This window comes from Orycteropus afer, unplaced genomic scaffold (genome assembly GCF_000298275.1).
Source record: "Orycteropus afer afer isolate SDZICR_OR568_19922 unplaced genomic scaffold, OryAfe1.0 scaffold00006, whole genome shotgun sequence".
In the NCBI taxonomy this organism is placed as follows: Eukaryota; Metazoa; Chordata; class Mammalia; order Tubulidentata; family Orycteropodidae; genus Orycteropus; species Orycteropus afer.
Window position 1 is genome coordinate 10,468,672 of NW_006921593.1, and position 27,616 is coordinate 10,496,287.

Genomic DNA, 27,616 nt, shown 5'->3' on the forward strand with positions numbered 1-27,616 from the left:
GGGCAGGTGCCTAGACTGGCCCCAACGAAGCGGAAGGAAGCAGCAGCAGCAAAGGGCTCAGATGCCAAAAGCTGGAGGGGCAGGGGACATGAGAATAAAGTACAAGGAAAGGAAGCAGCACTGATTTCCAGACCTTCATGACCCAATGTTCCTTTTCCATTAAAAAAAAAAAGAAATTGTAAAATGTGATGCTGTTATCTGTTTAAATCCTAGGAATTACTGCAGGCTTCAAAATAAAGTATCCTGTAATACCTTGTTGGGAGCTCTGGTGGCGTAGTGCCTAAGGCATCTGACTGCTAACCAGAAGGCTGGTGGTTCAAACCACCTTCCTCAGAAGGAAGACTGGGCAATCTATTTCCATTGTGATACTGCGTCAGAAATCCAAGGAGGGGTCGCTATGAGTCAGATCCAACTCCATGGCAACAAGTTTGGTTTTTGTTTGATAATACCTTGTTGAAAAAGCCAGCCAGTGAAGTGGTTAACCACCAGAAGCCTCTAAGGCTGAATTCAACTACTCCAATGTGATCGAACTGTGCAGACTAGCAAGTTGAGAATCCACCCAATATTAAGGAACAGGTGTTAGCAAAGACTGAAATCCAGCTTTATGGCCTCAAAATAGAGGGTCAAACTATGCAGTGATGAACAGAAATTATCTGGGAATCATGACAAAGTTTTTTAATTTGCCAGCACTTTGACAAGTAGAAATGTGGTATCCAAAACCAAACCAAACCCACAGCCGCCGAGTCAATTCCACCTCATAGCGGCACTACAACACAGAGCAGAACTGCCCCATAGAGTTCTCAAGGCTGTCAATCTTTGCAGAAGCAGACTGCCTCATTTTTCTCCCATGCACCCCAGCTGGTGGTTCAATCCTCCAAGCTTTTGGTTAGCAGCCCAATGCTTTAACCACAGCGCCACTAGAGGTCCTTGAAATCTGGTACACAGCTCCAAAATCCTTATGTGGCAGAAGAATGCAAAGGTAATCTGAGAAAGGCATTGGGGCTAACTCATCCATCATCCACTTCAGTACAAGTATAATTTAAAATATTCCATTTAGAATTCTTCTGTTGTGATACGAATGCATAAAAAAGCAAAAGAAACATTAAGTCGAACAGCAGTGAACTCAAGGTGTGTGGAGACTGTGATCCGGAAGGCATCACGGACCTTCTCAGAGCCTAGAGGAGCTAATGCACGTGTCTGCCCTGTAAGTTTTTGTGCTCACCTTTCTTTCCTGCACTTTGCTATATATGTTACATTTCACTGAAAGTTTTAAAATGTTCTATATTCCTTTCAAAACAGCTCTGGTGGCATAGTGCCTAAGGCATCTGACTGCTAGCCAGGAGGCTGGCGGTTCAAATCCACCAGCCACTCCACGGAAGGAAGAATGGCAATCTATTTCTGTAAAGATTTACCACCTCAAAAACTCAAAAGGGGTCACTATGATTTTCAATCAACTTGATGGCACGAGTTTGGTTTTGGTTTATATTCCTTTCAGTTCTGTCTACATGCAATAATCACTCTGTAATTTATATTTTAACAACACAAAAATATCTTAGTTTTACTGAGTTAACTGGTGGCACAACAGTTGAAAGTACCTAGCTGTTAACCAAAAGGCTGGCCATTTGAGCACACCCAGCCGCTCTGGTGATCCGTCCCCATAAAGATGACAGCCTAAAAAACCCTATGGGGCAGTTACAGTGACCCCATGTGATAGGGCCTAAGTTGGAACTGATTTGATGGCCCTCACAACAACTGTATTAATTCACGGGTATGCACTTAATTACACTCTTCCTCTCACATTAGAAATTACATAAGGAAGCCTCACTCCACTAAGTTACAAACCAGTGATAAATGAAGTATTTGATACTGAAATTTACTGGGGGAAATTCTAGCTCCAAACTAGACCAAAACTTCAACTTAATGTTTTAGGTATGTTCAACAGGAAAAGTATTTCCCAGTACAGACCAACGAAACCAAGTATCAGCCTTGAGCGTAGAGAGAGGCAATTCATCATTTTCACAGTGCAGAGAGAAAAAAACATTTCTCCCTCAACTTCGGAAGACTGCTGGCTGGGAGCGAGTAAGCAGAAGGCTGTTTGCCATTTCAAAGGTACCCAGTCAAAGGCACAAAATACCAAAAAACATTCAGAATGTAAGCTACAGTAAGGAACTGATCCTGTCAATCACGAGATTGAAAGAAGACACAGGAGAACCCTGGTGCCAGGGAAAAAGTGGCAGAGAGAGAGGGAAGCAGGCAGAAAGAGAGCAGTAGGTAGGTGAAGTCCATGTGCAGTTGAAACACCCATGGGAGCTAAAGACACAGCACACCAGGGAACGTCAGCCAATCTACCCTCACCCCGCACAAGACAGCAAGAGGACTGGGCAGCCATTCAAGACCAGACCACATACGGTTTCTTAGCTCTGTCGTGAGGATGTGCTTCGCAGCAATCAGAAGCTCCTTTCTGAGGTGGGCCGTCTCCGCTGGGCAATTTGAGAGTAACTGTAACATCCCTTTCACCATCTGCTGAGAGTACTTGGTTACCAGCTCCTACAAAAGTGAGAATTAAACAACTGTGATGTTAACCAGTGGATGTTAAGAAGAATTCATAGTTTAGACGCTTTTTAAAAATTCAACTAAGACCAAATGTGGCACAAAGCACCTTCATTGACATAATAGACCTACTAAACAAGCAACATCCAAAAAGGTTTCAAGAGACCTAGAGGGACACATACCAGCCTAGGTAGCACTTAACTTTCACATGGCAGGATTATGCACATTGTCTTTGAATGTCTGTGCATTCTCCCAACTTTTAACAGTGACCAGGTATTACTTTATTGCTTGGTGTGTGTGTGTGGGGGGGGAGTATAAACGCAAATAAACTTTTTGAGTAAATACTTTTTACTGACCCGGCCCACCGATGGAAGTGGTAAATGACACCAGACACACTTATAGTCGATTCACCAAAAGATCTAATCGTGGGACCAGAAGAAAAATCAGTGACTGCCAGGGACCAGCAGGAGAAGGTGCCCTGGTGGGACAGTGTTTAAGCACTCAGCTACTGACCCAAAGTTCATTGGTCGAACCCACCAACAGCTCCACAGGACAAACACCTGGCAACCCACTCCTGTAAAGATCACAGCCTTAGAACCCCTATAAGGTACTGCTACACTGAGTTGCTACGAGTTGGGATCAACTCAATGGCAATGGGTATGTTCGTTCATTTTGTTTGTCAATAGGAGAAGACGGACTACAAATGCATGCAAGGGAACTTTGTGGGGTGATGGAAACGTTCTACAGTTGAATGTGTTGGTAGTTACCTAACTGGAAAACAGTTGTCAAATCAAAGAACTGTACTCATACAAAAAGAGAATTTGATTATTTATAAACATTATCTCAGTAAACTTAAAAGCCAATGAATTTACCTGGTAAATTCTGATGATGTAAGCTAAAAACGACAATGTTTTGATCTGAGCAGCAATGAAGTCAGCATATAACTCCTTGTTATAAAGCTTATGTTGCCTAAACGAGAATTAAATAAAATATACAAAATATTAGCTCTCAACGATTTAGTTCAAGTTAATATAAAATAAAGACTACGGAACAAGCCCCAAAGTTCGATTTCTACACAGACCAGAGTACCACAGCAGCAGCAGTAAGCCACTTACACTGACTGGTAGGCAGTTCCTAAGAACATGAGAGGCTTAGAAGGCGTAAGCCATATAGTTCTAACCATTCCATAGCAGTGGTCAAGTAAATTCCAGAAAGCCAAGGCTAGACTGGTACACTCATCCAGCAAGGAGTTTAAGCTCAATGCGAGATGCCCTGCTACGTGTCAGGGGTTGGTGATGATCCCTCCTCAGCTGGTGCCCTCAAATGACTCAGAGCCTGATAGGCTGCAATTTAGGAGAGTCAGGGATAAAGGCCTCAGAAGCAACCTCCTGAAGTTTGACAAGAAGCTTCACTGAGAGGCTTCCAAGGATGCACAGTGGCCTACTCAGAGACCTGGGGTGACAGGTGAGGGCGAATGAAGGCAGAGAAGAGCATTCTAGCTAAAAGCAACAGCAGGCACAAAGGCTTAATGGTAAGAAAGTCTCAGATATCCTATAGCGCTAAGTGAATATAATAATGTCTGATGCCATTTCTAAATTTCTAAGATACCAAAAAACCGATACATTCTCTCACTTTTTCACAATTAAAACTATCATCATTAAAAAACAAGCCTGAAACATAAAAAATGCAGATTTTTACAAAAACTGTATCACCTATAACTTTCACGTCTTAAGAAAGACAACAGCAAGTACGTGTTTACTTGGAGATGACACACCAGGGCAGCCGACTACGTCACCGTCCTGAGAAATCTCACCTGGCTTGTGCAGATACCTGAATGGCGATGGTATTCATGATCAGAGGCACAAATTCCGCAACAACATTGTGGATGTTCACCTTGTAGAGCTAAAAGCAAACACATCAAGAGTTTCATGCTTTCATAGTTGGCTACAACAAAATACAAGGGCTCGTGAAAGAAACTACCAGGCTCACTACAAGAGTTAGCAGACACATCTCATCATACACGTCTATCTGCCACAGAAAATCAGACGTGAATTTTGTCATAAAATAAAAAGCTTTATTAAAACCCCAAGAAAGTAATAAGCAAAACACATACCTGATACATTAAAACAACAATAATAGGCAACTCTGCCAACACTTTCAGAGACAGCGACCCTCTGGGAATGATGGAATGCTGTGAAGACAGACAGACGCTGGTTATCCCTGCAATGTCCAAACCACTATCCCACCACTAAGCACAACCACACTGAAACAAAGCGAAACTGCAACACAACTTTGTCAACATCTGAGAAGAGCGAGCCAAACGATTTTGAAAACGAAGTACATAGAACTACAATTTAATCAAAAGTTTTCCTGTTTTCCAACATAATCACTTAGGAAAATCTGTCCAAATTTAGTGACTCAAATCACCTGAGAAATTTTCAGTAATACTTACTGAAAAGAACAGCAGAAAGCACAAATTTACACAGCATCTTTATTAGAAGGTTTATTCAAAATCTAATTTCTTGTTTACTCACAGCACAAATAGAAATATACTGCAGAACCATTTCAGTAAAACAAGGGCAGACAAAATATTTTTAACTCGAAAGTCACAAAAGTAAAGTATGAGCAAATGCTTCCAACATGTTACCTACGTGGCAGACACTGCTGAACAAGCATTACCCTAACGAGGTCCCACGAGACAGGCTTTTCAGACACTGAGAGAAGAAGTAAGGGCAGCCTGACGTGCATCAGCTTTCCTACAGAGAACCGGAGTCGGGGGACTGGCACCACTCCACAGCTCTCTGCCCCCGAAGCCTATGGTCTCAGGCACCAAAATACAAATTTATACAGTGTTTTAAAGGACTTCATCACACCTCTCCTGAGCATTGTGCTCTTAAAGAACTATCTATATGGGATCAAAGGAGCTATGGTGGCATAGTGACCAAGGCATTTGATTGCTAACCAAAAGGTTGGTAGTTCAAACCCACCAGCCACTCCAGCAGAAGGAAGACTGGGCTATCTACTTTCATAAAGATTTACTGCCTCGGAAACCCCAAGGGGGTCACTATGAGTCAGATTCAACTCGATGGCAATGAGTTTGGTTTTGGTTTTTATATGGGATCAAACTGGCAACAGCAATTCTAAAGGTTATGTAAGAAACTGAGGCAGTGAGCTCATGTTAACGGAGGAGGAATAATTTAGAGAAAGAGGGTGAGAATGGCCCCACAATTCGAAGAATGTCATTGGTACCACTGAATTGTACACGGAGATGCTGTTGAATGGGTGTATGCTGTGCTGTGCGTGTTTTCAACAATAACCCTCCCCCAGGGGAAAAAATTGTATTGAGGTTCAAAGACTCCGAGCTAAGAATGCAACCAATGTTCTCCCTCCACCTGGTCGGGAGCTCTTTCCAAAAGGTTAGTCTGGACTTCCACCACAGCTCATCTTCCTATCCTTGCCCCAATGGTTGCTGACATCTCACCATCACAACTCCCGGGCTGCCCAGCAGAATCACTGATTTTCTCTCATGCATACATTGCTGTGTTTTTGTTTCTTTTAAATGTCCCTAAATGTTTTAAAAAAACTTAAGACATCCAGAAAAATCAGCACCTCCTATATCAAGCACAGGAGAGAGAGATAAAAGTACACGAGAGAGGGACAAACACGACGACGCACCGTTCTCGTCTCGCTGTCCTCACGCTCGGGATTGACTTTCACTGCAATGGTGGTTATCATACCAACCATTTCCGGTGCTGGAACTGTGTTCTCTGAGATCACCTGAGGGTTCTCAAAGTAGCGGTTCTACATAAAAGGAACAGACAACATTTTCCCAGAGTCAGATACAATATTCCTTCCTAACAGACCTGAAGATTGGTGGGCTCAGAGTTCCTTAAACATGCACCACCAGAGCTGTAACAAACCCTTACGTTCAGCGTGTTTCTATTGCACTAACTCCATATTTGGGGTAATGCATTCACTTCCCAGTCCCCTAAAGTCAAGTCTACAGCCTTAGAGCTGTCTAAAATCAATAAACATGAAATGCTCACTTTACTCCATGAAAAAAATGACAGGATGGAGACAATGTTCCCTACCTCCAAAAGAAAAAAAAAAAAAAATCCTGTGCCAAACTTTCCTACTCTTTTCTGGCTAATTAAAAAAATTAGCTCTAAACCCACATTTCATTACCACACCTCAGGGAGGCAGAGACCACTCCTCCAAGGGTGGAAACTAGGGGTTGGTCCCATTAACTTTTCAAACAGTCTCCTAAACAGAGACCAGTCACAGGAACAGAGGCAGAGCATAGAGATGTTTTAAAAGCCAGACCCTCACGGTCATCCTTAGTTCTCAAATGAATATGAGCTTCACATTAAACAACACAGCTTCTTACCAAAACCAGCCTCCAGAGCTTGGAGAGAAACGGCAGGTGACATGATATGCTAACTCAGAAAGTAATTAAAGTTTTCTACATTCTTAGCAGATTAAAATCCTTAAAAATACGAAAAAAGGTTAGTTTAAAAAATTTTAAATTTGAAATCTTCACCCAAATCCTAATAAAAAAAAAAAAAAAAAAAAAATTTAAATTTGAAATAAGCCCAGAAGTTTGTTTGGCACATAAATTTAAGCAATGATTTTTGCTGAGGTGGCATTTGTGAGACTGAAAAACCGAAAACCAGCAAAATCAGCAACAAGGCAACAGGCAAGGGACACACGAGTGACAGGAGATTACAGGGCCATTAAGAATCATGACGCCAGCAGTGAATAACAACATAGAATCCACAGACCACAGCAACATGGATGAACTGGGAGGACATGACGCTGCGTGAAATCAGTCAATCACAGAAGGACAAATACTGTATTAGTCCATATTGTAAAAAGTCAAGGAAAAGTTTATATATGGAAGGAAACTTTCTTTGGTGGTTACCAGGGAGGGGAGGGGAGTGAAGGGATAATTGCTAAACAGGTAAAACACAGCATTAAAAATTATATGGAAACCAAAGATTATTAATGATTACCAGGGGTAGGAGGGGGGAAAGGGAAGCTTTTGCTTGAGGGGCACTGAGTTTATGCTAATGGTGGTAGAATCCTTTGGAAAAGGATACCAATTATGGTGACACAACAAGAAAAATGTCGCCAGTGTCCCTGAGCTGTACATGTGGAGGTCATGTTGGTGACTGTCTTAGTGGGTGTATTTTTACCACAATAAAATAAAAAGTAAACTGCATTTTAAAGTTAGTTAAAAAAAAAAAAGAATCATGATCCCAGAACAAAAGTCTTGGAAAGCACAATCCAAATCATCAACAGCAACACCTTCTAACAAAGATGAAGGTGGACTTTTACCCTCTGCTTCACACACTTTATCATCATTGGCATGGCTTGCCAAGAATTCTTAACAATACAGAAAACAAATAGAATGGTACAAAAAGATACTGAAAATAGATACACCTTCTCAAAAGGCTTCAAGACTGCACCCAACCATCTTTAAAAAGCACCAAGTGAAAAACAAGACAAAACGTCAACATCAATGGTTGCTCACAAGTGAGAGATTTATGGCTGACTTTGTTGTTTTCCCAAAATTTCTCAATAAAAATACACTGCTCTTCTATGTTTAATAAAAAAAAAATCATAAAGTGTTTAAGCCAAATAGTGAAACCAAAACCAAAACCAAAACCAAATGCACTGCCGTCGAGTCAGATCTGACTCACAGTGAACCCTCCCCTTGGGTTTCCCGGGCGGCATCTCTACAGAAGTAGATTACCCAACCTTCCTTCCGAGAAGTGGCTGGTGGGTTTGAACCGCCAGCCTTCTGGTTAGCAGTCACATGCCTTAGGCACTGCACCACCAGAGCTCCCAGTGAAAAATGGTTGATTTATCTATCAACCTAGCCTTCGGCTATCACTAACATTTCCCAACAGTGCAATGGTTAAGTCTCGGTCAGTGGTGTGAACCTACCTGCTGCTCTGAGAGAGAAAAGACCCGGAGATCTCCTCCCATGAAATGTCAGCCTAGGAAACCTCATGGGGCGGTGCTACTCTGTCCAGCACTGTAGGGTCACTAGGCTAGGAGTCAGAATTGACTCGATAGCACACAACGGTATTTCCTATTGCGAAGTTAGCATCCCCGCCCCCCAACTATTCCTTCAATCCAACTGTTCCAAATTCCCTTTGCAAAGACAAAGTAATAAAAGTAATGAAAAAACATACCACTACTTTTGGAAGCTCCTTGTAAATTTGTTTCACAAAATCCAAAAAATGATGAATCTGAGGAAAAAAAAAAAGATACTTTCATTGCAGGAAGGTATTTATCTTCTGAAAATGCTTATAATAAATAAACACATTAACAGTCTTAATAAGTAAGAACTTGTAAAACAGGTAAGGAAAACATTAGGCTCAAAATACAAGTGGGCAATGGATATAAACAAAAAAATATAAATGACTGATAAATAGAAAACACGTTTCTAATTCTAAAAGAGCAAAGGACTAAAACAAAAATGCCTCTTTTTGCCTTTCACAAACTCATCATGCACAACACTGGAGAGGGTGCCATGGAAAGCCGACTATCAAACTGCTGAAGGAACCTGAAATGGCCAACATCTGGAAATCAAATGAACCATGTGTCTCAAGAGCATCATATTAACTCCCCTCCCTCATGCATGGCCTCTTCTAACCTGAGACTGGAAGAACTAGATAGTGGTTAACTACCACTACCACATGTTCTAACCACAGACACAACAGAATGGGAGAAAAGCCTAGAACAAAACTCAAATTCCTAAAAAGGACCAGACTTACTAAACTGACAGAGACTGGAAGAGGCCCTGAGACTACTGCCCTCAGATATCCTTTAACCTACAACTGCAACCACTCCTGGAGGTCAGCTTGCAGCCACACAACAGACTACAGTATAAAATAAACAATATCCCCCATGAGTAGCATGTCCCTTAAGCAATTAACTACATGAGACCAAACGGTCAACATTAACCTAAAATCTAAGATGAGAAGGCAAAGAGGGGCAGGGAAACTAATCAATGGAAACAGAACAAACAGAAGGAAATAATGAGAATTCTGACACATCATGAAAACTGTAACCAATGGCGTGGAACAATTTGTAGAAAAACTGTTACATGGGAACTTAATTCACTGCATAAACCTTCAACTAAAATAATTATTTAAAAGAAAGCAGTAAAAAAAAAAAAAAAATTAACACCTTTGACTCCATAATTCTACCTCTATGAAGCTAGCCTACTAAACTGGCAAAGACATTTAGCAATCATCATGAAATAAAAATTCTGAAACACCTTAAACATATAAAAATAAAAACACATATTAAAATATAACACATTTGCTAAAACTTAACTTCATGAAGAATTTTACAATTGAAAAAATGCTTACACAGAATGTGAAGATAAACAATCAGGATATAAAGTGTCCTCACAATTATGTAGAAAACATACACACACACAGTAGGAAAACAGAAAGGAAATCGCTAAGACATTAAACACTGTTTTTAAGGTGGTGGGAGTTTTGTCTTTACACCTTTCATTTAACTTCAAAATAACTTATAGTAACTATTTATTACAGGGAACATATCTTAACCATGGTTAACTTAACGTTGTATGCTTACTGCTTACTATGTAGCTGCCAGTTACTATGCTAAGAATTTTAACTTTTCATATTTAATTCTTCAAAAAACCTTCTGAGGACATACAATGACTGTCCCCATCTCATGCTTGAGGCTCTAAAAGTTAGGTGCTTACCTGGTGTCAGCTTCTGAACTGCAGAGCTGAGATTCAACCCAGCTCAGACTCCAGAACCCACATCTTAACCCTCATGCAACAGAGAACAACTGGAGTTCTCTGCGCACATCAGCCATATTAATACCCAAACTGAAAGACAACCCAAATGGACTACCGGTTTGGTTGGCTAACACATTTCAACTACTGAACAAATTAAACAAAATACTGACATGCACATTCCCCAAAAAGTCACTTATTGGGTAGGAAGCAGTGACTTTCCATTTACGGTGCTGGAAAATTTGACAATTACAGGTGACAGCTGCACAACACGATTCATGCCACTGATGTTACTTAAGTGTACACCTGAAAAATGCTGTTGTGGTTAGGGCACATTTGGCTGCTAACCAAAAGGTCAGCAGTTCAAACCCACCAGCCATTCCACAGGATAAAGAGCAGGCAGTCTGCTCCCATAAAGATTTACAGCCTTGGAAACTCTATGGGCCAATTACTGTCCTATAGGGTCGCTATGAGTCTGAATCAACTCGATGACAGTGGGTTTAGTTTTCTGTGGTTGTATTTTTACAACAATAAAGAATATAAATATTTAAAAACAAAGTCACCGCTAAATTCATAAAGAACTTCCCCTAACTAAGGCTATCATTTTCAGTAGTTAAAACCAGCACGTCAGTCAACTCTAAAAGAAAGTAAAAATCTACACAGCACAAGGAACTTGCTAACAACACACTTTAAAAACGATATCAAGATAAACAACTTACTTCTTGTGTGATTGGTGGCCTGAACTGTTTGTGTAGCTCAATAATGATTCTTAAACAAATAAGCACATTTTCTTCATTTTCAGTCTAAAAAAAGGAAAGGCATTTTAAAGAAGAGTTACTTCTCAGAACTTATTTTAATCTAAAGATCAAAGACTATTATTTTCTAGGGGTTTTCTGCATACACACTCTTCTATAAACCACCTTCTACTTGACCTGCTATAAGTTAAACCACAGAACACAACTGTTCCAGCCAGGAAGTCCTCGTGGGTCTGGTGTGCCATCTGAATGTCATCGACCACCAACTTCTACTACAGTAACACACCCACAGATATGAACTGAGGTTTTCGTGGACCAACTGATACTTCTTTGATTGAAAAAACTGCCAAAGAGCCAGCATTTACTAGCACCCACCATGTCCTGGACAGTTTGCTAAGCACTTTATGAGTTCAGTCATGTGCCACATAATGTCCATTCAGGCAACATCTGACTGCATGTACGTTCATGGTCCCAAGCCCCGTAAAGCCTACTATATTAAAATTTTGAGATACACACAACAGTCTGTAATAATGAGCAGGCACTACTTTGCAATGCACATTACAACATTATCATCATAAGTGTATTCTGATGGTAAGGAAGTTTTAATGCATCTGGAAATAAGTCTTTCACGTTTTTATGCACAGAAAGGTATACCATATACTAAGATAAACATCTGACTGATTAGATACAAACCATCTGTAACTCTTCCAACTTCTGTACAAATTTGGCTGAAAGGAACGGAACTCATTCATAGTCCAGGAACTGCCTGTAATGTAGTGTTCACACAACATCCACATCACATAACATCCTATTTCACAGACCGTATCATGGATGTCAAACACACATTACTGTTGTTACATTAACGACACAATATAACTACTGTATTCTGTGAGTGGGCAGTGCCATCCAAATTCTGCCTGTGAGAAAACTAAGCCTCAGAGAAGCCAGTCACCTTAACCAGTGTGGCACAGCTAACAAAGCCAGATCTGAATCCAAGTCATCTACCTCCATCACACATCTCCCCACAGAAACCTAACAGAATTCTTGACCACATCAAGACTAAAGGCTGCAAGGAAAGGCAACAGTGCTTGTAGAGATTAACTCACCCCAAGAATTTGGCAAACTCTTATGTGTAAAGGGGGCAGTGATGGTCCAGCAGGAGAAGTCTCCCCTTCCATGCAGGACACCTGGGTTCAATTCTCAGGCAATGCAGCACGTTATACACAGCCACCACCCATCAATCAGTAGAGGCCTGTGTATTATTATGATGCTGAGTGTTTCAGAGGTGCTCCCAGACTAAGAAAAGCTAGGAAGGCCTGGAGACCTGATACTGGAAATCAGGCCGTGAAGACCCTACGAATCACCACAGTCCAATTCTGTTGCATATGGCGTCGCCGTGAGCCATAGGTCAACTCAAACAGCAGCTAGCAATACCACCACATGTAAAGCATCATGCTTGGTACACACAAACCCAGAACCACTGGCCAGCTAAGCTTCCAGGATCACCACTGTGCATGGCTGAGCACCCAGCGCCTTCAGAATGCCGATCTTCAATGGCATCAGCGTCTTTAGTAATTTGGTCAAGAGACTTAACAGAAGTGGGGAGAAGAGGGCATTAAGAAACCTTTCACTCACGTATATCAGAACTTCAGTGAAAGGAAAACAGTAGTACAATACTGGCTTCACAGTAAAAAAAACATTTCAAGTGTGCACATGGCTAAACGACAGTTCATTCCAGAGCTTACCTCTAAAAAGCGAAACATCACAGACAGAACGTTTTTTGTGTGAGGACGAAGATGTTCATTTGTAGGTATTCTATGAATTATTTCAAGTACTAGCTTCCGCAGTTGCTGGCAGGGCGGGGGGTGGGGGGACAAAAAAATTTAAGGATAAGAAACTACCAAGTTCCACGTTAATTCTTTGGCATTTCCACAGTCTGCACCCAGCAGTGGTAGCCACCATATAAGATGGACCCTATCTTCAAAACAGTCCTGTAAATCATCTACACAAAATTTGAAACATGTAGCTACAAATTATTACTCTCAGCATTTCTACACTTGGTTACCAAATCAACCACGTCAAATTTCTCTTCTCTTTCATAACTTATTAACATTTTCAGCAGAAGTACACCGGGCATGGAGCTAGTTTAAGATAAAATAACAAAGTGCCAACAGAACTGAGTTTGGGCTCTCTCTTCCTAATCTGTTCCTCCCTTCAGATATCTCCAATTACCTTGGGCTCAAGGACAAATGACATCATGAGCTGTACTAAGCTTTCATGATTCTGTCTACAGAGCCAATAACTAACATGAAGGTTAAATAATAAGATCTTGACCGGGGACAACATTTAAGTGCTCTGTTTAGCAATACACTGTTTCGCTGGTATTATGGCAATGTTTTTAAAAAACTGAGAGATACATACTCAAATATTTATTTTAAAAAAGGTATGATGAACTGCTTTAAAATAGTCAAGGCAAGGCAAGTGTGTGGGTGTCTAAATAAAACAAAACTGGCCACAGATCGTAAGAATTAAAATTAGTAAGATTAGAGTCGGGTAATGGGTACAAGAGGGTGGGTCACTGAACTTCTCATCCTTCTTCTGTATCTGTTTGAATTTGTCTGTAATAAGCAGCATTCAGATGTCATCAGTCAACATGTACAAATAAATTATAAAAGAGACACAACAGATAAAATAAATCCAAGACATTTAGCCGAGGAGGCAATGGTCTTGGACAAAGGTATGCTTAAGTTACAAAATATTTTTCATGAAACCTAGAGTGGAGCCATAGTTGTTCTTTGAGCTGTTTTGATTCATGACTATTTGTAATCCAACCACAGGACTATTTTTCTCTGAAGGTTTAGAACAGGATACCTGGGCTGGTTTCTCCTGGAGAAACTGCACTTCTCCATCTTGAAGGAAGGTGAGAAATCGAGGGATGATATGTTCCAGGAATGTAGAATACTGAGGAGACGACGTTACATTCTAATGACACAAAAAGAAGAGAAAACCCCATTTAAGTTATGTTTCTGCACTTTCCCTTCCAAGTCACATAGTGTAACAAACTCAAAGAAGCGTGAGACATTTTAGCAGAGTAACAGTATTTTTAATACTTTGAGATGTTTTAACCCGAGTGACAACGTAGTTTTATTAAATGAGGATGAGTGCTGCTTCTGAAATCCAATTCAAGACAGCCGAACGCTAAAATTCACTGCTCAAACTGGAAATGCCAATGCTGTGGAAAGCACAGAGAGCTCTAGTGCCATAGTGGTTAAAGCACTCGGCTGCCACCCCAAAGGTTGGTCGTTCAAACCCACCAGCCACTTCATGGGAGAAAGACGAGGCAGTCTGCTTCCCTGAAGACTTAAGAGTCTTGGAAACCCTACGGGGCAGTTTTACGCAGAGTCGCAGTGACTTGGTGGCAGTGAATCTGGTTCTTGGTTCGTGGAAAATGCTGAACTTGACGCCTGTTCTAGACTGGCTCTGCCACTAGCTAATGAGCCCTCTGAAGTCACTCAGCTTCTAGGTCTCAGCCTCTTCAGCTGGAAAACAAAGAGCCTGAACACACTAACACCTTTTCCTGTCTAAAAATCTAAGATTACAGTATCCTGTATTCACCCAGCACCGACTGTGGAAGAAGAATGGAGAACTGTTTAGTCGGCAGCATGGAAAAAGGACCCCTAGTGAAACCTGGGTCCCGCTCAGCAAGTAGTAACCTGGGGCAGTTGTTTAATCCTCCTGTGCCTCACGGTCCCCATCTGTTAAATATGGCTGATATTTGCTAGCCAGCTCACAGGACTGTTGTGAAGTTTACGTTAGTTACATATGCAAAGCTCTTAACACTGTCCATGGTAAATGTTCAGTAACTGCTGACCAAAAACCAAACCCATTGTCGTCTATCGATCCTGACTCACAGCGCCCCTAGAGGACAGAGGAGAGCCGCCCCAGAAGGTTTCCAAGGCTGCACACCTTCACAGAAGCACACTGCATCATCATCTTTCTCCTACGGAGCAGATGACAAGCTCGAATCACCAATCCTTTTGTTAGTGGCCGAGTGTTTTAACTACCGTGCCACCAGAGGGTCTCAGTAAGCATTAGCTGCTGTTATTTACCAAACACTTTTGTGCTTTGTAAATACTTAGTCTTTCTTACATGGTCTTGAGCACAACCCCGAGAGGTACTGCCTACATTTCACAGAAAAAGGAAGAGGCTGAGAGAGGTGAAAACTACTTGCCAAATGGCAGAGTTCATGCATTTTGGAAGCAGGATTCAAATCCAGCACCCAAGTCTCCTCCTCCCTCTTCATGCCTCACCAACTCATTAAACAATGTCCACTGAGCTCCTGTCATGTGCTCAATGGGGATCAAATGCTGAGTCAACACAGTTCATGCCTTCAGAGGCAGGGAGGCAGTAGTGTGATGAAGACAGTCATCACACATGCGCGCACGCGCGCACGCACACACACACACACAAAATGCCGTATTTTGATAAAGGGAGGTACTGGTGCCTCAGGGAAGGTGTCACAAGGGCACACAATTTACTGGCAGGAATCAATGGCAGACTACACTTTCCTGAACAAGTGATGCTTATGCTACAACCTGTAAGGCAAGTGAGTACTATCCATGTGAAAAGTCAGGAAAAAAAGACAGTTCTAGAAAAAATACACAAAGGCAAAAAATAAAACAAAGTATGAGCTGTAAAAGATATTAAAAAACAGCTCCATACAGAGGGAACTATTATGAGTGACAAGCTTGTGAGTCAAGGGATCTAGGCAACTTCAGAGGCTCCGTCTCATAGACTACTATATGGGGGTGCCCCTAGGAGTTGTGTCACAGCTTAAAAGTCTCTTCCCAAGTAGCCTGTGAATCCCTGAAGGCAAGAATGGTGTTTCAGTCATCTCTCACCTCCAACACTTAAGACTTTTATGAAACACCACGTTCAAGGTCTAAGGAAAAGAAGCGGGCAGCCTCAGGGCCGGAAGATGGACAGAGATACTAGAGGTCCAGCAATGGTTGGGAATTAGGGTTTCAGTGTAGCCAGTGCTAAGACCTCTATTAACAGCTGGATAATACCTTAGACATCTGGCCAAGGAAGGACCATGCCCTGCACAAAAGCCTATGCTAGGCCTAAATTTAACATAACAAAGCCCAAATTTAACCTCTGCTGAGATCAGAGTTTGCAGGTGGAATCCCACCAGGTTACAGAAACTTGGGAAAACAGCTTGGGTTTCCCACAAATCCTCAACAGAGCGAAAGACTAAGCCTCACAAGCTCCAGATCAGCTGGACCGCCCACTAGCAAAAAAAAAAAAAAATTTTTAAATTAACAGATGTGTAACAGAACAAAGAGTCAGATACCCTTTCATACAATATGCCCAGTATACAACACAAAGAAACAGGAAACTAGGACCCACACTCAATAGAAACTGACTATCGAAAGGCCTACTTTACAGTTAGCAGAGACTTTAAAACAGCTGTTAGACACATTCAAAGGATAAATGGACTATGGTACATACACACAATGGAATACTATGCAACACTAAAGAATAATGTAGAATCTGTGAAACACTGCATAACATGGATGAAGATGGAGGACCTTATGCTGAGTGAAGTAAGTCTATCATAGAAGGACAACTATTTTATTAGCTTACTATTATAAAAAGTCAAGGAAGGATTACATACACAAGGAAGCTTCCTTTGTCAGCTATCAAGAATGGGAAGGGAAAAAGGGAACACTGCTAGGTCGGTAAGGACAAATACTGATTTGGGCAAAGGAAAAGTCATTGTACCATAAGCGAGTGACCAACAATAATGCTAAGGGAAAAGGAAGAAACAGAGAGATGCATAGGAGGTACAGATAACAAAGAAACCCTTTTACATGTACAATACTGTATTACCAATGACAACAACATTGATCTACAGGTAAAAAGATAGGTAGACAGGCTGAATGATCAGGTATGTCTAGGCAAAAGGGAATATACCCATGACCATATGTAAGACTGACAGATGATATTTCTACATACGTATTTGTATGTACTTTAAGAATGTCCATGTAACTAGAACTAACAAGGGGCAAAGTAAGGATAACTTCTTGGCCACAGCCAGCCACGCTTTGGGACCAAGTAGTTGGACCTGTGGGCTCAATGATGGTCATAGGGGATATCAAGCTCAACTGGCATAACGTACTACCCAAAAACATTGTCCTACATCTTACTACGGCAAGTAGCCCTGGAGTCTTAAAAGCTTGCAAGCGGCCATCTAGATGCAACAACAGGTCTCTCCTCACCCAGAGGAAAGAAGAATGAAGAAAACCAAAGACGTATGGAAACAATTAGTCTAAGGGACTAGAGAACCATGCGATGCGATCCTCAGCCTATATGGCCATGAGACCAGAAGAACTAGATGGTGCCTGGCTCCCACTGCCACCCACTCAGAAAGGGATCAGTGCAGGAGATCCTGGATAGAGTAGGAGAACAATGTGGAACAAAACTCATAAATCATAAAAAAAATCATTAAAAAAAAAAAAAGACCAGGTTTACTGGTCTGATAGAGCCTGGTGAGACCCCTAGGACTATGGCCCCTAGTTATGCTTAGGTCTGGGATTGAACTCACTCCCATGGCTTCCAAACAAACAACAAACAGGCATATAGGATGAACATTTACACCAGGCAGATACACTCCTTACAATGACCAATCATGAGAGAACAGAAGGGCAGTATTTGCATAGAGAGACAGAGCAGGAATGCAGAGGAAAGAAGGACACAGGGAAGAGGCAACTATGGGGGAAGTGGGAAGAGAGCTGTTACACTGTAGGGACTGCAGTCAATACCATGAAACAAAATGTGTATGAACTGCTGTATGAAAAATGAATTTGCTCTGTAAACTTTCACCCAAATCACGATAAAAATTGAAAGAAAAAAAAAGGCTCTCTCCTTGTCCAGAGCAAAGAAGAATGAAGAAAACCAAAGATGCATGGAAACAATTAGTCTAAGGGACTAGTGGACCATGTTAACCTCAGTCTACGGGACCGTGAGGCCAGAAGAACTAGATGGTGCCCAGCTACTACTGTCAACTGCTTGGAAAGGGATCAGTGCTATGGGCTGCTATATGGAAAATGAATTTACTCTGTAAACTTTCACCCATATCACAATGAAATAATAATAAAGGGAAAGAGTCTTCATTTAAAAACAAATAGGAAACTTCTACAAATAAATGAAATCCATAAAAAAGAACCAAGTGGAAATTGTAGAGTTGAAAACACAGTAACTGAAATAAAAAATCCAAGGACAGGCTAAACAGCAGACTGGGAGAGATGGTGAACTTGGAAGTGAGGACTAACAGAAATTATTCCACCTAAAAATAAATAAAAAAGGACTAAAGAAAAATGAACAGAACCTGAGACAAAATAGAATTATGGAATGGGAAGCCCAAGGAGAGAAACTGCTTATTCCTGATCATGTCCATTATAAACAGCAGAAGCCATTCCACCAACAACCTGCCATCTATCATCTGAACACAACAAACTCAAAGCAAGTCTGAGTGCATCCCAAGACCATTGTCTCAAAAAGCAACTTTATTTTACAAATGCAAACAAATGTTAAGCTACCAAAACAAAACCAACATTCCTCAACATAGTCTGAGGTTCACCACTGCTAAAGGAAAGAAAGAAAAACATGCTGTACAATTTTCCAAATTTCAATTTTGAAATGCGGGAAACTATATTAATAGAAACAATGAGTTATGAGTAATCAACAAAAAGACTGACAAAGCAGCAAAAGGAAAATACATTGTCAACATTACATTTACCTCAAAAAATATAAACTATAAAGCTCATACCTCAAAATTTTCACTAACTTCTTGCATCATTTTTAGCTTCGTTTCATCAGCTGTAAATGGTAAAAACACACAATTAAGTAACTGAAATTATGTTAAAGAAGATTCTAAAAATCACCGATTTTAATAATTTAAAAGGAAGCAATCAGATCTTATCAGTTTGACTGTCATCGTCCAAAAGAAAGCACATAACTAGTTCCCTACACACATTCACACACATTCTCACTCCCAGACACACGTATTCATGCATAGACAGGCACAGATTCACACGGACATACACACACGTGTGCCTCTTTGGGGCTCCAGCCAGTAATGCTCATCATATTGCTTCAACACAAGACAGAGAAAATAGGAAATTAAAGAAACTGCTAACATTACTATTTATCTCAGTACACACATCACTCGACCTGAGATAAATGAGTCACATTGATACATGTCCTTAATAACAAAAATAAACAAAAAACTTCACTCACGTGTATTTACATCAGTGAGAGCTGCCACAAACTGAAGGTATTTTTTCATCAGTGTGGTTTGGTCAACCACCGTGGCCCCTTGTGTTGCAACAAATGCCATTTTTCTTGTGAGCTAGTCTGTTTCTTAAGAAAATGGTATCAGGCCATGAGTTCACCCAGCCTATGAAAAGAAGCAGATGGTTAGCAATCTACCAAGGGCACAGCTCACAATCTCTGTGAAAATCTTATCTAAATGCCTGCATTAACCTAAGTATTTTTCCATTCATGTAGATGCAACACTGGTCCATGTGCTTTTTTGAAAATGAAATTTACTTACATTCATTTTGTCTATTTAATTTCTAAACGTATCTATCGTATTTCCTTCTTTCCCCTAGGCCAGCAGTTGGCAAACTTCTCCAAAAGCCACACAGTAAATATTTTAGGCTCTACAGCCATGAGCAAATAATCCAAGAAGCTGGACTATATGAAGAAGAATATGGCATCAGGATTGGAGGAAGGCTCATTAACCACCTGAGATATGTAGATGACACAACTCTGCTTGCTGAAAATGAAGATGACTTGAAACACTTACTGATGAAGATTGAAGACTACAGTCTGCAGTATGGATTACACCTCAATGTAAAGAAAACAAAAATCCTCACAACTGGACCAATAAGCAGCATCACAATAAATGGAGAAAAGACTGAAGTTGTCAAAGACTTTATATTACTTGGTTCTACAATCAACACCAATGGAAGCAGCAGTCAAGACGTCAAAAGACATATTGCACTGGGCAAATCGGTTGCAAGAGACCTCTTTTCAAGTGCTGAAGAGCAAAGATATCTCCTTGAAGACTGAGATGCACCTAGCCCAAGCTATGGTATTTTCAATCGCCTCATATGCATATGAGAGTGGGACAATGAATAAGGAAGACCAAAGAAGAGTTGATGCTTTTGAGTTGTGATGTTGGCAAAGAATGCTAAGAGAACTAACAAATCTGTCCTGGAAGAAGCGCAGCCAGAATGCTACTTGGAAGCGAGAATGGCCAGACTTCGTCTCACCCACTTGTACTGTTGTTAGAAGGGACCACTCCCTGGAGAAGGATGTCATGCTTGGTAAAATGGAAGGTCAACAAAAAAGGGGAAGGTCCTCATCAAGATGGATGAATACAGTGGCTGCAGCGATAGGCTCAGGTATAATAAGGATCATGAGGCTGGCACAGGACTGGGCAGTGTTTCACTCTGTTGTACATAAGGTTGCTATGAGTCGGCGAGGACTCGATGGCACGTAACAACAGCAAGCCTAACAGCAGCCACGTAGTCTCTGAAGGAAGCATCCACGCAGTTCTGCTGTTATATCCCTAAAGTAGCTAAATGAATGAGCTGAGGTTGTGCCAAAACCAAAACTCACTGCTGTTGAGTTGATTCTGATTCATAGCAGCCCCCATTGGGTTTCCGAAGTGTTACATCTTTACAGAAGTAGATTGCCTCATCTTCCTTCCACAGAGCAGCTGGGAGGTTTGAACCACCAACCTCCTGATTAGCCGTCAAATGCCTTAGGGATTGCATCACCAGAGCTCCTTAGGGGTTGTGCCAGTTTCATGTAATTTTCACATCACGAACTATTCTTCTTTTGACCTTTTCCCCAGCCATTTACAAAGGTAAAAAGCATACATAGTTCCTGAGCCGTTTACAAAGGAGCAGTGGCTGGGATGAAGAAGCTTCTTTATTTGCCAATCCCTGTCTTAGGCAACTGGGTCTCAAACCTGAGTGGGCAATAAATCACCAGGTGCCAAAAGTGGATTTCCCCCACCCAGGGTTCAAAAACCAAAAAAACCAAACTCACTGCCGTGGAGTCTATTTCAACTCACAGCAACCCTCCTTGGGTTTCTGAGGCAGTACCGCTATGGTAGGAGCTCTGGTAGCATAGTGCCTAAGGCACCTGACTGCTAACCAAAAGCCTGGCGGTTCAAACCCACCAGCCACTCCTTGGAAGGAAGGTTGGGCAATCCTACTTCCGCAGTGATACTGCCTCGGAAACCCAAGGAGGGGTCGCTATGAGTCCGGGCCGACTCGACGGCACATAACAACAACAACCGCTATCCGCTATGGTAGCAGGGGTAGATTGCCCCATCTTCTCTCCGAGAAGTGGCTGGTGGGTTTGAACCACCAGCCTTCTAGTTAGCAGTCAAATGCCTTAGGCACTATGCCACCAGAGCTCCTAAGAGGCCCAGAAACCTGTACAATGCGCTTGCAGCTGACACACAGCATTGTCGCAGCATTGAGAAACACGGTTCCAGGCTGACACATTTAGATGAGTGGGACTCGGTTTCTATTTTAAGAGCCATCACAGAAGAGTCTAGAGAACCTCGTGACATGGCTTTTTTACCCAACTTCCCTGCACGTACAACCACCTAACTTCACTGGGCAGTAAAAGGCAGTTCCAAGCTTAGTTTCCTAAGTCCTTCCAAAGTCGTTCCCGAAACTTTTCTGCACGCCTTTCAAAGGTCCCGCCATGACGGATACACTCCCTGCAGCTCATACTTGTGCTCAGATGACGGGGACACCCTGACACTAGAGAGCGCTTCTTCGAGGTAGACAGATCCCCAAAGATGGCCCCGAACGGCCCTCCAGAAGCCCCAGCGCTGTGGCTCAGGGCTGGAAAAGTCACTAAGGAAACCAAGGCATGGATGCTGTCAGCCCTGCTAACTAACCCGGCCGTCTCCTCCCCGTCTCACTCACTCCTTCAAACACCAAAGACCCCGCATTCGCATCCTCACACCAGGGCACCCAAGACTCGGAGTGTCGGTCTCTCGCCAGCAAATCCCTCAGCCCCGCCCAGACCTTTGGAAAGGTTCGGGCCCTTTTATTGAGGTCCTCGGAAGCGATCAACTCTTCATTTCCCGGCCCCGGAAGGTGAGGCTCTGCTCTCCGGCTTCGACACGCCCCATTCCGCCGGTCTCCGGGAAAGCAGCTCTCAGGCGCTGGAGTTCGAGGGGGCCGGCTCGGGTGGGCTGAGCGAGGCACCGCGCTCGGGGCAAATGGCCCCCCGCCGCCCCCTCCCCCGAACCTGAGGCGGCGCCGCCGGGCCACAGGGGGCGCTGTCGTCGCCGCTACCTGCGCTCTCGGCGCCGGACCAGGCGAGCCAGGTGCCTGTGTGGAGGCTGGAAGGTGCCGGGCTAGCCCTAGGGCGCCTCCGGGGGGCCGACGGCCCCAACCTCTCCAATCCCAAACGGCCCTACTTTTCCCCTCCTTTTGTCGCCGTCCCCGGGCGCTCAGCGACCGCCTCCCAGGCCGCGCTACGGCGCGCGCCGAGGGCCAATTCCCGCGCCCGCTTAGCCTCCGCCTCCCGCGTCTCCACAGCTCGGCCACACAGCGAGCGAGGTCTGAACAGCTACCGCCGGCCCCGCAGCCCGACCCGAGCTCCGGCACGAGGCCAGAGCGACTCGGGCGGTCGCAACCTCCTTCCATGCCATTGCGGAGCCGCCGCAACACACAGGCCTCCCCACGCCCCGGCCCCGCCAGGCGCCTCCCAGGCTGTTTCGCCGCCCTCGCTCACCTCACCTCGGCGCTCGGGCCCTGCAGCCCCAGCCTGGGCCCTCGCGCCAAACCCACCCGGCCGCCGACGCCGCTCAGTTGCGCGCAGTCCCGCCCCCACTTAAAGCAGAGGCTGGCTGCGGACTGAGAACTAGGCCTGGCGCACCGCCCCCGAGTGGGTGCGGCCTGGGCGCGCGGCGGGCGCGGGGAGGGGCGTCTGCGCTGGGTGGGCCTCCCCGCCCTTTAAACCCAGGCCTGCAAGACTGCAGGTGGCAGTTGTTTGTGAATTCCTTCACCCCCGTGGTCTCCTCGCAGAAGCCGCGTCACGAGAGGGGAGAGAGGGTACTACTGTAGACGGTGGGCAACCGAGGGGCTTCCCAAGGGGGCGGCGGGGGGGAGGGCCCGGTAGAGCCCCCGCTTGGAGTAAACATGGCAGGCAGGGCGGGTTAGCTCCCTTGCTCCCATCCATGGGCCCTTGAGGTCTTAGCCCAAAGAAAGGACACGCGGTCAGGAGGGTCTTAGTGAAGATGAAGGATGGAGACAGACCGAGACTTCAGTAGTAAATCCTAGAGTTCTGCCTGGAAGTGGCAGACCCTAGGGGCAGAAAGGCCCCTTGGTTCTGCAGTTGCACTACACCGCTTTCCTTCCTCTTCTACCCAGCTGGCAGGACAGAAAAATGCAGAAGTGAAATAGAGGGGGGAGTGGAACTCAGGTGCCCAGGTGAGGGGGCGTGGGCTGGACCAACGAGGAAAGCACACCTCACGTACAAACTCCATGGATGTCAGAGGTTTCAAGAGTTCCTGGTAATGGTGGTTACCAGAGTGTAAACGTGAACTCCCATCACCTCCCAGGATGGCGCTCCACCCCCCGCCCGTTCCTCACATCACCACCTCCATGGTCACTAACCCTACGGATACATTGTACACATTGCAATAAATAGAACCTGCAGATTTTTTCTTGGAAGAAAACTGCCTTGCTATGAAACGTGTTCCTTATCATTCAATGTTTTAATTCAAGAACAAGCTTCAGCTGAAGTGTTTGTCATTAAGTAGATGTTTTTAGCAACAATTATTTCAGCTCCAGGAGAAATCCAATGGATTAGAACACCCCTTTCCCTATGGAAGAAATGGTCTGTTTATCCCTTGTGCCCTCCCAGAAAACCAGTTGCCACCCAGTGGACTCCAATTCATGACCACCTTGTGTGTGTCAAAGGAGAACTGTGCTCCCGAGCGCAGTGGCTTTTCTTCCGAGGGGCATCTGTGTTAACTAGGTGACCACCACCCTCCACAACAGGTGTGAGGTGAGAAGTTGGGGAAAGTTGAAAAATCTAAAAGCTGAAACCAATGTGCCCAACATTGTGGATTAATATTGAGGGGAGGGTGGAGCAAGAAAAAAGCTGGTATAGACAAACCCTTTGATTAGCTTTTGGCTTAACTGCTTAAGACAGACACCTACAGCTGGGCCTAGGCGAGAGCAAGGTATCACCCTTGACTTGCTCAAAATCCCTACACTTCCCCAGGGCCTGACCTTCTGTGAAAGTACTCATCGCCCTGTTTGGACTTTTGCCTGTTTTCTGGTCTGTCTCCTGAACTAAAAAAGTCAGGAACTGTGCCATCTTCATCCCCATAAGGTAAACTAGATAATGTTTCTCTCCTTGCTTAAAACCCTCCACTTCACCTCCCACTAGGATAGCTATTCAGGAGCCCTGGTGGTACAATAAGGAACTCTGGTGGCCCAGTGCCTACGGTGCTTGACCACTAAGCAGAAGGTTGGTGGTTCAAACCTGCCAGCTGCTCTGCCCAAGGAAGATGGGACAATCTACCTCCTTAAAGATTTACCACTTTAGGAAACCCAGTGTGAGTCACTATGAGTCAGAATCCACTCGATGGCAGTAAGTTTGGTTTTTAGTGGTCCAATATTTAAAAGCTCACCTGTTCATATATCCTAAAGAAGTGAGAGCCATAACAAGAACAAACATATGTACACCCATGTTCATCACAGCACTATCTACAATAGCCAAAAGATGGAAACAACCTAGGAGTCCATCAACTGAGGAATGGATAACTAAACTATGGCACATACACACACAGGAATACGATACAACCCTAAAGAAGAATGTAGAATCTGCAAAACACTGTATAACGTGGATTAACTTGGAGGACGTTATGCTGAGTGAAATAAGTCAACCACAGAAGAATAAATATGGTATTAGTCCGTTACTGTAAAAGTCAAGGAAAGGTTTATCTATGGAAGGAAATTTTTTTTGTTGGGGGAGAAAAAAAAAAGCTCATCTGCTAACCAAAAGTTTGGCAGTTTGAACCCATCCAACAGTGGGTCCAAGGGACAAAGAACTGGCAGTCTGCTTCCACAGAGATGACAGCCACTCACAGTCCTTCATAATACTGTCTTCCCCTCACACCCCCACAATCTGAAGTTATTTATTTACTGTTTAAAAAATCCATTGAAATATAATTTATGTACAGTGAAATATACAAAAAACTACAGTAACATGGGTGTGGTGGTTAAGTTTGTGTGTCAACGTGGCTGGGCCTGGTTGAGTGGCTGGGCAGCTGGTGGTAGTTACACCTCATGATGAGACTGGCAATCAGCTCCATGGTGGGATCTACCACAAGCAGCTGAATAGCTGCTTTAGGGATGTGGTCTGCTTCCCGTACATAAGCAACAGCTTTGGGAATGGTCTCTAGCTTATGGCACGCTTGAGCCCTGCACATAGCCATGTCATTGTTCAGCAGCCTGCCATGCTCTGCCAACCTTGGGACTTTCAATAGACTTGAGTTAACGGCCTACTGTGTGGTTTGGTAACATTAGGACTACACCTTCTTACTTGTCAACCTTGGGCTTGTCAGGCTCAGCAGCCTGCAGTTGAATGAAGAAAAGCCTCCAGCGTCAATGAGCCGGGAGCAGGAGGCAGAGCTGAAGCCCAAGGTTGAGGGGCTTTCACCCAGCCCCTAGAGCCTGGCACTTTGCACGCGCACTTAAAGCCTCCAAACTGTAAGAATAAACTCCTGTTTGTTAAGGCCATTCCGTTTGTGGTACATTCTTTTCAGAGCAGTACTAGATAACCACAACAATGGATCAATGCTTTTTTTTTTTGCAGTGTTCCCTCCCCTCCCCCCGGTAACCAACAAAGAAAGTTTCCTTCCACACAAAAACCTTTCCTTGACTTTTTACAATAATGAACTAATAATATATTTGTCCTTCTGTAATTGACTTATTTCACTCAGCATAATGTCCTCCAAGTTTGTCCGTGTTATGCAGATTCTACATTATACTCTGGAGTTCCATAGTATTCCATTGTGTGTATGTACCATAGTTTGGTTATCCATTCTTCAGTTGATGGACACCTAGGTTGTTTCCATCTCTTTGCTATTGTAAATAGTGCTGCAATGAACATGGGTGTGTATATATCTGTTCTGGTGCTGGCTCTCACTTCTTTAGGGAATATACCTAGTAATGGGATTGCTGGGTCAAATGGTATTTCTATTTCCAACTTTTTAGGGAATCACCATACTGCTTTCCACAGTGGTTGTATCACTTTAAAGCCCCACCAGCGGTGGATGAGAGTCCCAATCTTCCACATCCTCATCAACATTTGATATTTTCTCATTTACTTTTCCTTTATCACATTTCCCAACTAGACTGTCAGCCCCTTTTCTTCGTTCACTAATGTTAGTAAATATTTAATTAAAAACTGAAGAGATGTGCACCCTCTCTGGAATAATACCGTATGAACCCATAGGGAGGGTGTCAGCTGAAGCACTTAGAAGGAGAATGCACAGAGCCCCTCAGGTCCACTCTGATGGGCATGAGATGAGAATCAAACATTCCACTGGGGAGTGGGTGAGGACACTAGGCTCAGCCTGACCTTTTCAGAGCAACGAAGAGGCCATTCTCTCTCCACTACCCCCTGCTGACCACACCACCTTGGCCACATGTTTCCTGGAGGCTGGCCCTATGGGTTCCACGCTTGCAAAAAGTCTTCCTACCATGATGAATTAATAACCCAGCATCTATCTCATACTCTAGGTCTCTTGTGGGTTTGGACAGGGTGACTCAGTGTCCTGAGGTCTTGACAAGAAGCCAGGCTCTTGGTTGTTGGTGCTGTTAGCTGCCATCGAGTCTATACATGGTGACTCCATGTACAACAGAACAAAATCTTGTCGTTCCTACACCCTCTTCATAATTGCTGTGTTTTGAGTCCATTGCTGGGGCTATTGTATCGGTCCATCTCACTGAGGGTTTCCTTTGTTTTCACCAACCCTCTACTTTACCAAATTGTTAAGGATGTTTCCTGGAGGCTGGCCCTATGGGTTCCAGTCTTGCAAAACACTGTGTTCTCCCAAAATATGTGTCAGTCTGGTTGGACCATGATTCTCAGTGTTATGTAATTATCCTCCATCTTGTAATCAGATGTAATTATCCTGTGTTGTAAATCCTCACCTCTATGATGCTAACGAAAGAGCTCTGGTGTTGTAGTGTCTAAGGCATTTGACTGCTATCCAGAAGGTTGACAGTTCAAACACACCAGCATTCCGCGGAAGAAAGAGTGGGCAATCTACTTCCGTAAAGATTTACTGCCTTGGAAACCCAAAGGGGGTCACTATCAATCAAAACCAACTTGATGGCAGTGAGTTTGTTTTTGTTTTTAATGAGGCTAATGAGGCAGGGCTGATACCAAGACAGACACG

The 27,616-nt window shown here is 43.5% G+C and overlaps 1 protein-coding gene across 1 annotated transcript in view; it reads right to left on the reverse strand.

Moving 5' to 3' along the window:
* Positions 1 to 19,492, reverse strand: part of LOC103197064 (transformation/transcription domain associated protein) — a 135,490-nt gene extending 115,998 nt beyond the window's left edge. The window contains exons 1-11 of the mRNA XM_042781235.1: positions 19,393 to 19,492; positions 18,923 to 18,972; positions 13,963 to 14,073; positions 12,837 to 12,941; positions 11,056 to 11,139; positions 8,751 to 8,807; positions 6,226 to 6,351; positions 4,664 to 4,741; positions 4,364 to 4,452; positions 3,423 to 3,519; positions 2,409 to 2,547 (exon numbers count right to left, since the gene is read on the reverse strand). Of these exons, the coding sequence (XP_042637169.1) occupies positions 2,409 to 2,547; positions 3,423 to 3,519; positions 4,364 to 4,452; positions 4,664 to 4,741; positions 6,226 to 6,351; positions 8,751 to 8,807; positions 11,056 to 11,139; positions 12,837 to 12,941; positions 13,963 to 14,073; positions 18,923 to 18,972; positions 19,393 to 19,492 (1,036 nt within the window). The remainder of the gene's footprint in view (positions 1 to 2,408; positions 2,548 to 3,422; positions 3,520 to 4,363; positions 4,453 to 4,663; positions 4,742 to 6,225; positions 6,352 to 8,750; positions 8,808 to 11,055; positions 11,140 to 12,836; positions 12,942 to 13,962; positions 14,074 to 18,922; positions 18,973 to 19,392) is intronic.
* Between the last annotated feature and the right edge of the window lie 8,124 nt (positions 19,493 to 27,616).